Source organism: Zonotrichia leucophrys, chromosome 2 (genome assembly GCF_028769735.1).
Source record: "Zonotrichia leucophrys gambelii isolate GWCS_2022_RI chromosome 2, RI_Zleu_2.0, whole genome shotgun sequence".
Lineage (NCBI taxonomy): Eukaryota > Metazoa > Chordata > Aves > Passeriformes > Passerellidae > Zonotrichia > Zonotrichia leucophrys.
The window spans coordinates 82,763,979-82,775,493 of NC_088171.1; the positions used below are offsets into that span (position 1 = coordinate 82,763,979).

General features: G+C 40.2%; 1 protein-coding gene across 1 annotated transcript; it reads right to left on the reverse strand.

Annotated features, from left to right (window-relative positions):
• Window positions 1-663: 663 nt before the first annotated feature.
• On the reverse strand, window positions 664-11,420 carry SRD5A1 (steroid 5 alpha-reductase 1). Its single transcript, XM_064705541.1, has 5 exons — window positions 11,045-11,420; window positions 8,877-9,043; window positions 6,408-6,509; window positions 4,114-4,264; window positions 664-1,981 (listed from the first exon to the last, which is right to left on the reverse strand). Exons 1-5 carry the CDS (start codon window positions 11,368-11,370, stop codon window positions 1,915-1,917), a joined length of 813 nt encoding a protein of 270 aa, XP_064561611.1. The 5' UTR covers window positions 11,371-11,420; the 3' UTR covers window positions 664-1,914.
• Between the last annotated feature and the right edge of the window lie 95 nt (window positions 11,421-11,515).

An 11,515-nucleotide genomic window follows, 5' to 3' on the forward strand; every position in this document is an offset into this window, starting at 1 on the left:
ATTGATACCTTGCACAGATGTTGCTCTGCCCAAGAAAACATATATTTTTTCTTTCTTAAATATGTTATTAAAAAGACATTACTGTCCTTCATGATGGGCTCAGCCTTGGTCAGGAGCAGGTTGGCCCTGGGATAAGCTGGCATTGACTCTGCCAGACATGGGGGAAGCTTCTAGCAGCTTCTTACAGAAGTCACCCCTGTAGCACCCATCACCAAAATCATACAAACCCAAAAAAGATATTAATTCACCAGAAACTACGTAAGTGCTTAAAGACCTTGGGTAGATAGTGGTTTTTGAATCCTATGTTTTTTTCCACTAGAATAGATTTTGATAGGTGGATGATTTAGACAAGAAGGTTTAAAAAAAATACTGCAGAGATGACAAGATTTAGAGATATTCTAAGATTCTAAAATTATCTTCAGAATATGCTTTAAGTGAACTACTGAACTTTCATTGTCAAATACTCCATTTTAGCATTGAGGAGTAAATCAAACTCTTCACCATCCTCTCTCTCCAGCAAGCATTTTTGCTGCTCATCAAAACAAATCTTACTGCAATACCCTACTGCAGAACTTAGCATCTGGCAAAATTATGTTACTAATTTATTTTGAAGAATATAACCCAACACAGAAGTGCAAACAGAGCAGATGACACTTGGCAAAATTCCAATTCAAATTCAAATTCCATTTATTTTCAAATTATATTAGCAGCAGAGTTTTGTGGAAAGATTTTTTAGTTAGTGTTTATTTGCTTGTTTTTAAATTTTTTTTAATTATTAGAATTTGGTTGTTCACTCAGGGGCTTTGTTGGATTGCCTTTTTTTCTTTTTTTTAGTTTTCCCTTGAGTTGTTTTGGGTTTGTTTTTACCAAAAAACAAACAAACAAAAAAGACTCTTTATTATTACAGTCATGCAAAAGACGCAGAAATTGAAAATCTGTATGCTTGGGATCCCATCATGTTCTTGAAACCATCTGGAGTCCTTTGTGAGTAAAAGGTTGGGGTATGAGAACGGACACAGAGCTCCTGAATTTTAGAATATAAAATAATCTAGAATGTTAGCAACAGAAGAAGGAAGAAACTTGATTTTTTTAAAACAGCATAGTAAGAAATTTTTTTTTAAATATCAAGGTTTTTTTATAAATTAAGTTAGAAAACATTACACAATTGTTAACAATGCTAGATTGGCCTAAGTACCCTAAGTAGACTTCCAAAACCAATTTAAAAGTGAGAAGACACATATTGCATATTGAGATAGCTATCAATTTTAAGAGGTAGATGACAATATTAATCTATTAGCAGTACAACTTTTATGTAAATATTATTAGATATTGTCTGTGCAGTGCCCTATATTTGTAAGGGTGCAAGGAGAAGGAAAAACACTGCCTCTCATCTAAAAGCAACTGTATTCATCTAATTCTTTGGTCTACATCACCAGCTCTTCTGGAAATGCAGGTGGGGGGAATTTAAAGGATTAGTAAGGTAAGGAAAACAAATAAAATCAACCCTATTTGTGTACGTAGGCAGAACACACCATCCAGACTGCAGTGAGGGTGGCTGAGCTCACAGCACAATCCTCAGGACAGCTTGGCTACATTGAGTGGAAAAGGCAGAAGCCCTCACAGGCAGAAAAAGAAGCCTCAGAAGTCATGCACAGAACTTCCACGATGCCAATTCAGACTCATTGCCTAATGTATTTATGAAGGTACTTCACTGCTGGAAAACCACCTCTATTCCTATTCACCCTGTCCATCAGATTTCTGGGTTACCATTAAGAGGAAAAAGCAGTAAGTAATAGCAGCACTGATGGAAAGGCTTTGCCACAGTGATGATCCGAGTGTGTTGCTAACCTGCCAGCATCTGTAAAATGCTGGCTGTTACTAAAGACATCCATCTCAAAGTGTTAAAAGCACAGCTCAGTACAAAAATGGGATGACAATTTTTCTGTCCTTTGGATAGTCTTCAAATTTCTCAAGGTACCATCTGAAAAACAAAGAAAAATCTGATGAGTATTGAGTCTTCAAAACACTGCTGAGAAAATGAAAGAATTGTACAATGTGTTTAATTTAATCTATACATGTTTTTGTCTACAAAAAAAAAAAGCCTTTATAACCTACTCTGGATAGAAAAGTGGCATTTACTGCACTCATCCTAATGATATCTAATCACCAAATATAACAAAACTAAGTTACACCAGCCAGCAATGGGAAATCAAACCAACAGATGTGGTGAGATATGTCAGGGAAAGAATTCTTTCAAAATGTAGGGTGTTATACATACTGAGTATTTACATATTTTAAAATTAGAGGGAGAAAAAATAAAATCAATTGTCATTGCATAATGACTTCATGTGGAAGCAAGGGATACTTCACACACAGGAAGGAGAGTCCCATTCTGCATAGAAGCATCTTTGGCTTCAGTTAGAATTTGGGTAAACAAACTGAACATGATGAACATTGCACTTGCCTTATTGCTAACACCCCTCAAAGACCATCACTATTTTCAAATCCAGACAATTTAAAAAAATGCAGAGCACTATCAAATATTATTTGTGTTTTCACCTTTCATAACAAGCATGTTTACTCCTATTTTTGAATATTTACTCTGCTTCTCTGAAAGAAACGAACTAAATTCACCTGGGCTCCTCAAAAGTGCAGATATTCATAATAGCAATAGCTAACCAACTGTAAGATCAAAGCTGGAATAAACAGAACAAAACATGCAATGCATGATAGGTGCAACCTGCATCTAGGGAATACAATTATTACCCTATTTACCCATTTCAGTCACTTATTCTAAGTTTTTAAAATAAACAAACTACACTAACATGTTTCTTCATTTACATGGATTTGCTATTTTTAGTTGCTTGGGTAATTTTTCCTGTATCCCTGTTCCATTTTCATGCATTTTTCCTTTAGTGTAAAAAACTTCCTTTAACAACATTTATATTTTCTTGATGTTCTGAAAGAGTGCCATCAAGGCTTAAGACTGGTGGAAACCAACCATGGAATTTGAGCCTGAAGAAGGTAATACACAGGGAGAGGCAGGAGAACCTGTCCTTGCTTCATCTGCCAAGGAGGAGACACTCAGAAGTCAATTGGATGAGCCCTGGGCAACTGGGCAGAGCCTTATGGTTTGCCACACACCAGTTGACTGGACAACCTTCCAATGCTCCTCCCAACTCAAGATACTCTGCAACTCTGCTCACTAATAGCAGGTGATAAAACAGGAAGAGACGGTCAAAGGCAACAGGTTTGGAAGGCCCAGGTTGGATAGTGGAAGAAACTTGTTCACTGGGAGGGTATCACAGACCCAAACAAGGAACAGGAAAACCTCTTTCTGGAGGTTTTTAGCACTCCATTAGACATAGACATGGCTGCCCTCACAGATGGTCAGTATTTTTTTTCAACCCATTTCCTCCTTAAATTCATGTTTATTTTCTCTTATGCCACTAAGTTTCAACATGAGAACCAAAGCAGTAAGCTGAAAATATCCAAAATAAAATTAACATGCTCAAATTCATTTAAGCATGCTATTCCTTAATGAGAATCCTTTCAGGAAACAAGTCTCCCCAAACTATGGTCCTTCTTGTTAGCGGGAAAGCCACACTATAAATACAGTACATGAACAGTCAGAATGTTTAGAGCAGATAGTTCATTAAATGTCATCTATCAGAACTGTTTTCATAATGTCCATACAATTGATTATAGACAGTATGATACAGACATGACTATGAAGTGTGCCTGTTAAAGACAGCTTGGGTGATTTAAAAAAAATTACATATTAGAGAAACAAATTTGAGAAGGGATAGTATTTGATTAATTAAGACAATATTGCTAAACTTGCCTATAATTTTTACAGATCCAGGATGAACTATCTTCATTTAAACATTATTTTGACCACCTTGTTGTACTGTGTTTATGTTCTGTACTATTCTGCTGAAATTCTGCAGTACTTAGTTTTCTCAGAGTATTCTTTATCATATTCTACCCTACAGCAACATTCTCTTTCACAAGACTTGCTCTGCAACATCCCTGTAGGATGAGGCATAATTTGTGAAATGGAAATGCAGTGTGGCATAGAGACAACAGAACTGACAAGGCAGGAACACTTACTTGTGGTGCTGTCTTGCCCTTGAACTCAGGATGAAGAGAGTGCACAAGGCAAATGCAAAGCTTTCAATGGTGCAGCAGGCAAGGGCAAACCCAAACCATTCCAGGATCTCTCCAAAAAAGTTGGCTCCGCTGACATACTCAAACATTCCTCCTGGAAGCAGGACAGAGTTAGTTCAAAATACCTTAGTCAGGATGTTCAATGTTACCTTTTCTGTACACCAAGTAGGAGCTGTATCACCAATGTCTCTATTTGATTTTTAAAGGCAGTGGAAACAGCATTTTTCAGTTCAAGCTGCACTATGAAGGAACACTTCAGACCTCATTCTAAGATAGACCTTTTGTAGCTCCACTTTTCCTCTTTAAATAAAGAAAAAAAGATTTACTAGCATCAGAAGCAAGTAAATGCCTTTGCGAATAATTAGTTAACGACATGTTCTTTGATCATACCCTAAAACTTTTTTAAAATACGTAGAAATAGAAGACATACTCCCCTTGAGCCCCAGAAAATACTCATAGGATTACTTAGCCTACAATTTCATTTCTTTAAGTACTTTAGAATATAAGTTAATTATGAACAATACTATTAATTATGAACAATACTATTATTATGAAGTAAAGTTCCAAATTTGTTCTGTAGCTTACAGTTATTGCACTTTTGTTCCCATGCTTCATCAGATTTGCTGTTTCAGCCTCTATATGCAGTAAAAATTTGGCAGTCTGTGTTAAATCGATTGTATAGACAATTGTGCATAAACAATTGGTACTCAGCTGCTGGGAATTTTATAAATCAAGAATTTCACCCTAATTCTAAAGTTGATGTACAAATGGATAACATCTCAGTGTGTGCTTTACCAGTGGGACTAAACAAACAAGTATTTGGCAAATGTAATAAAGAACATGTTTTGACCTTGCTCTCTAATTACACTACCTTTGTGACAAAAGAAAAGTGAAATTCTAGCACTTGAACTGGATAAGCAACATCAAAAAGACCAGCTACTCCTGATCTTACAGCAAATACCGTATTTCCTTCAGAAACTTTTTGTACACTGAACAGAGTATAATATGTTCATATTAATTTTTCACATGAGCACTTCTATTTACAGCTATTAAAATTATAATTATTTTCATTTTGGTGAAAAATAACAGTCTACCTTATATATCTTAGTTCTTACAGTTTTATTAAAAAAGAAGAAGCAACAAGAAGAAAAAGCAACAACTAAGAAAAAAAATGTAGTGAGATAACAGAATTCAGAGGTATTGTCTTTCTGCTCTCAGTGAGTGTAATGTACCCAGAAGAGTGCCTGTTTCCAAAAGTGATAATAAACCTCAACACTTCAATATAGGCTCTATAAGAAAGCCTTTCATATTCTCCATTTCCCCACGAAGGCCAGAATTTACAATGCCAAATTCATTTGGATTTCTGTCCTCCTTTCCCTGTGTCTCCCTTTTCAAAATTGTTGCTGTTCTCCAATTACTTCAGGTACCTCCCTCTTATATTGGACATGAGATGGGTCACATGCTGAGTACTTTCTTCATTCCCCTGCTGCCCCCACACTGAGTGAATAATTTAGGTCCTTCTCCTCCACCCACCTGCTGATTCTCTGAAAAGATGGGCAATGGAAAAAAAATGGGACATTTTTACCCCTTTTTAAAAATATAGCCAATGTTGGTCAAGAAACCCAAAGATTTGCACAAGCCAAGTGACATAATGAAATAGATTCCTTCCAATATTTGGCTTCAGAGGGAAAAAAATGTTTCCCAAACTATAAAATCACTTCCCATGGTAGAAAACAAAATGCTATTTCCAGTTGCCTCTTGTATCTTAAATTACTATCTCCTCTAAAATACACCAAGCTTTAGAAGACTATTCTCACACAGAATCATTTTAGATTGGAAGGGATCTCTTGAGATAATCTTGTTCAACCAGCACTGTTGAAGCAAGATCTACCAGAACAGGTTGTCCAGGACTATGCCCAGTGTGGTTTTGAGTCTCCCTTCAATCTTTCTGAGCAACCTGCTCCACACCTGTGTGTTTGACCATCCTCCCAGCCAAAAAAAAAAAAAAAAATTCAGATATAATTTTATGTGCTTGAATTTTGTGTCCACTGCCTCTGGTCCTGTCAATAGGCACCACTAAGGAGAGCCTGGTTCTCTTTTCTTCATAGTATATAAACTTTGGTAAGATCTCCCTGAGCCTTCTCTTCTCTAGTCTGAAAAGTCTAAGCTCTCTCCACCTCTTCTTATATGAGAGATACTTCTTTATGTTGTATTAATTTCTGTACCATTTTACTTACCTCTTGGTATCTTGTAACCAGTTTCCCCTGGTTTTCTCAGATTTCTGAGAATATGATCAGAATGAATATTGATGGCCATGCCAATCAACCATCCTAAAAAACCTGAAGAGAAATATTGAAAATACTATATTTAGTGCACTGTGTTTGTTCAGAAAACAAACTACAGTCCAATAGCACATTAGGCATATTGTCTCAAAGCAGTAATAATGTAAGCAGCATAAACAGCTCTGGTGACATCCTGCACAGTCCCAGCCCCACACTGTGCTCTTCAATCAGCAGAGCTCACAGTATCAACAGCTCCCTAGACAGGAAACAGCACTTCAAAAATGAAGTTTATTCTTATGTTGCTAGACTTATATAAATGTATTTACGTGCATATATATGCAGATGTAACGTATACGTTTCCCTAACTTTGACATAGAAAAATATGCTAAGATTTTACACACTGAAGGAAACAGCCATTTTTAATCTTCCCAGAGGGACACATCTTAGCCCCACTCTCCTTCGACTATGTTACTGATAGCACATCAGAATTTCCCCAACAGATTTCTGTGCAATAAAAGGAGTACAATTGTGAAGGAATTAACGGGCCATTTAATCATTCAGCAAAATGGTTTAGCCATTTATTACAGCCTTTCACAGAAACTGAGATTGTTGTCACACTCTGCATCCTTATGTTGCCATGAGGGTGGGATAAATCAAAAGGAATTTAGGATTGGAATCCATTATTTTTATCCCTTGGCAACATGTTACCTATGTTATCTTCCCTTGAAGGCAGCATTCCCTGCTGATAAGGAATGGATAAGATCTGTGTTTTGAGGTTAACCAGTGCCTCATCTCAGATTCTGTGATTAGTCTTCCTAACAAGACACAATCATCTGGAGCATCCAGATACCTATGAATATTAGGAGAGACACTAGCAACCACATCCCTTGCCTGCAAGATTATACCCAGATATGGACAATGCATACACGCTCTTCAGGTTTGATGTGCAACGAGAGCAGAGGTGACACGTGTGCTTAGTTGCCTGGTGGCCAGATAAAAAGCTTCATGCAGCAGTTAAGGAGCTGATGTTCTGTAACCTGTACCTTGTAAGTTACAGGTGCTGTTCTGCTTTGCAGAACTGCTACTAAAGAAGTGTTTTGATGCACAAAAGAGTTAGCCATGAACATTCAAAGGAAGCAGTTGAATAGGAACTTAAAGGAGTAAGAAAAGACATGGCATACTGCAAAGGGTTTGAAGAAGCTAAAGCAAGCAAAGGAAGAAAGGAGTTTCCAACTACAAGTGCAGACAGATTAGGAAAGGACGCAAGGGTGAGGCACAGAGGTGTTGGTGTCCTGTTTATAGCAGCCACCACTTCACAGTTTCACCAACTCTCTTGGTAAACTCACAAGCTCTTAATTGGCACTCAGGTGCAAGGTTCATGCTGAAAGATTATGACGTTCTTGGTTTGCAAGTTTATGGTTCTGCATTTGAAGCAGAACATTCCTGTTTCTCTGAAAACACACAAGTTCACTGCTCTGAACTAAACCAACACACAGTCCAGAGAAACCATGAGGAAATCACATCAAAACCATATTCCTGCTCGAAATCAATTACTGCTGTAGATATAAGTTATTGTGGTCCTCAAAACAGACAAACTATATAAAAGAGTTCCACAGTGAGAGGTTACACAGCCCACTAGTCTGCCTTTAACTGATGAGGCAAAACATTCTGGTTTATCTTCAGATGAAAATGATCTTCCTATAAAGATTTCATTAGGAAATTGTACTATCATTTTGACAGCAAGCAAAAGTAGATGTCTAGGAAACAAAAAAATTGAATAAATAAATTACTTTGTCACTAAATACCTTAGTCTTTTAATCATATCCTTCAAGTATAAATGTAACCTCACTTCCCCACTGGGAGTGAATGATCAACCCCTCCACCCCTTCCTTGTGTGGCCAGTTTTGTCATTTGACAAAGCCACCCCCCAATTACAAGGGCAGCTGGATTGGTGTCTGTGTGTGTATCCAATATAGATATCCTGACACCAAGGACTTGCAGCATTTGCCATGGCATTATGAACAGTAGTTAGCAGCTACCCTTGCTAGATTATTTTACTCGGTGATTTTGTTACTTTAGTTTAATCTACATGTTAGACAGAAAAGCTTTGCTTCTTTTAAACCTGCATGCTGCTGGTTCCATGTAGGGCTTCAAGGTTCTACATGAAAAAAAAAAAAATACCTGACCTGGATTTACTTGGCTGGTAGAGAGTAAAGACGACAATCAGATCATCTAGCACTGCAGAAAGAAGTGTCAGTTCAAAGGCTAAAAAAGGTAAAAAGGCCTCCAGCTACACCAATGAGAAAACTATGAGAAGACTTATAAAATGGCATTGAAGATACCATAAAATCACAATAAAAAATTAAGAGCTATGAAGACAGAGGAAAATGACACCTGATGTTCTCATGGCATGATTTAACTCACCTGTAATGAAGCGTGAGCCACCCAGCCAGCCTGCAGGGTAAGTTGCATAGGTGGTTAAGCTTCGGCCCTGCAAATACCCGTTGAAAGCACAGAACAGAAGCGCTAACACAAAAGTGAAAAACGGCGTTGGTTTTCCTTCTCGGATCAGAAGGGGAAAGATGAGTGCCCTATAGCAAACAAAGAAAAGAAAATTTATTGTATTAACCACAAAAATGATAGTTTTGAAGTCCAAACATTGTGCACACTACCCTACTTTACAAATTCTCAGCACCAGCCCTTGGTGTCTGAAAGGATAGCTGCACTTGCTTTAATATCTAAAACATTCTTTTTTTTTTTTTTGCTTAGTTGGAATTACAAAACCAGTCCTCTCTACTGTATGGCAGAAATTTTGAACTTTGCATCCAAAGCAATTACTTTGGTGAGAGGAATAAAGACAACTGATATTAAGCACAGTCCATTTTTGTCCCTAAACCCTCAGTTGTATCATCAAGCTTTCTGAGATGAGCTAGGAAACAAGACCCCTCCACTAAATTCCCCCAGCATTTCCAGGAGGAAAGTCAATCCCCTTTAAATTAACCTAATTGACCTCAGTTTCCTCCCTATCCTGTAAGCCAAAACATTAATTGCTTCACCTTGACAGTCTTGGTCTACTCTATGACACCTCTAAAGATGTGACAAACCCTCAATTGCCATCCCATTTGGGAAAGGAATCTTGATTGCTTTTCCTGGGGGATTATGCAAGTAAACAAACTAGCTCCAAACAAGAAGAGCAGGTGAATACTCTTGTGCTCTTTCTTGTGGTACTAGCCAACTCCCAATTGTCTATTGATTTAATTATGATCTATACTGATATAGAAGCAGGATCACTGAAGCCTGAGCATTCTTCATGTGTTTTCCACCTACCCAAGGACAACTGCTTCAAAATAACCTTTCCAAAGGAAGTCCAACGCTAACAGCTTTCAAGAAAGAGTAATAAATTCACTACAGGATTATTTAAAGCATGCAATGCCACAAGAAACATAACTAGATAACAGAGGTCTCTTCCAGTCTACACTTACCTACACAAGAGTCCTTTGGGTTTGGCAATAGGAAGAAGCAAGTGGAAAAAAAGAAACTGCAGCACAGCTCACCTTTTTGTACAAATCATTGCCTCACATTCCTAGTTATTCCCAGACATCAAGGATGAGTTGAGATCCCATGTAAAAACTAATGTCTTTACGCTTAAGAATAGAAAAAGGGGGAGCAAAGACACAATTGCAGGTTTTCAAAGGCAGCCTCCGGGCCAATCATATGTCACATACCTCCCCACAACAAGGCTGTGGAACACACTTGGTCAAAAGCAAGAGCTTCTCTCAATAGGTACCAGAAAATAACTTATCAGCCACACAAGGGGCTTAAAACAAACCTGACAAACCTAACCCTCCTGTCTTGGCAGCAAATTTACTCGTGGAGTACGACAAGTAGCTACTGTCCATAACTTGAAGGGAACAGCAAGATCGCACCTGGGCTCCAACTAAGCTGCCTTCTCCAAGTACTTTTACAAAATGCCTGAATACCTTTGACTACCTGGCAACATAGGGCACTCAGCCCCAGCCTTGCCAGTATTTTAATGAATCACTGAATACACTGAGCTAGAGGAAACATACAAGGCTCATCCAGTCCAACTCCTGCAACGAACGCTATGTTGAAAGACAACGTTGAACAATATAATTAGAAAATAGCTATTGTTTAGCAACATCAAGATTTTATCAGAACAAGGTGCTGAACTTTCCTGGTTGTAACACAGTGACCTTAAGACAGCCTGCTCAATCCACTGCTGAAGCGGGAGGCGCAGCAGCAGGAGCAGAACAGGGATGGAGCGGGGCGCTTAGGGAGCGCCAAGAGCATCGCCGGAGCATCGCAGCGCACAGCGCGCACAAGGCAGCCGGCACCGCATGGCCACGGCAATTCGCCAGGCTGCCGTAACAATGCAGGGCACATCGCAGTGTAGCGAAGCAGAAGAGACATGAGTAACTATTACATTAAATAACAAAAGCTAATTAACAGAACCTCAACCCCTTCGGTCAGGAAGCAGCAGCCAGGTATCTCTATGAAGACCGACCCTTCCCCTGCCCCCAGCACGCAGGGAGCCCCCGCCACCCGCCCCAGCCCCGCCCGCGCCGCCGCACCTGTGCGCGTAGTGCAGGAGGAAGCAGCCCAGCAGGACGCGGTTGGGCCGGGCGGCCGCGACCGCCCCGCCGCAGACGGCGAGTCCGAGCGGGACGAGGAGCGAGGGCAGCTCCTGCAGCACCCAGGCGGGGCGGGCGGGCAGCAGCCAGCCGAAGCGCCGCGAGGAGTACCGGCCGTAGGGCATGGGGATGAAGCGGAGCAGCAGGGAGGAGACGGCGCCCAGCGCCATCAGCCCGTAGGAGAAGAGCTCCAGCAGCCGCTGCTCCTCGGGGCCCTCGGCCCAGCGCCACAGCGCGCACACACCAGCATCACCGGCAGAGCCCATCGCGCTCCGCCGCCTCGGTTCATCGGGCACCGCCAGTGGCCGCCGGGGGCGTGCCCGCCGCGCCGCCCCGCCCCCGCCCGCCCGTTGTGGGTGGGGCCGGCCCGGGCCGGGCCGGGCGCTCGGGAAGTTCCGCCGGGAAGCGGCG

Excerpts from the sequence above, each read along its gene's own strand:
- SRD5A1 (XM_064705541.1), bottom strand. The coding sequence starts at position 11,370 with ATGGGCTCTGCCGGTGATGCTGGTGTGTGCGCGCTGTGGCGCTGGGCC. Across the intron at positions 9,044-11,044 it reads CTCCTGCACTACGCGCACAG|GGCACTCATCTTTCCCCTTC; the intron begins GTGCGGCGGCGC and ends TGTTTGCTATAG. Across the intron at positions 1,982-4,113 it reads AGGGCAAGACAGCACCACAA|ATGGTACCTTGAGAAATTTG; the intron begins GTAAGTGTTCCT and ends TTTGTTTTTCAG.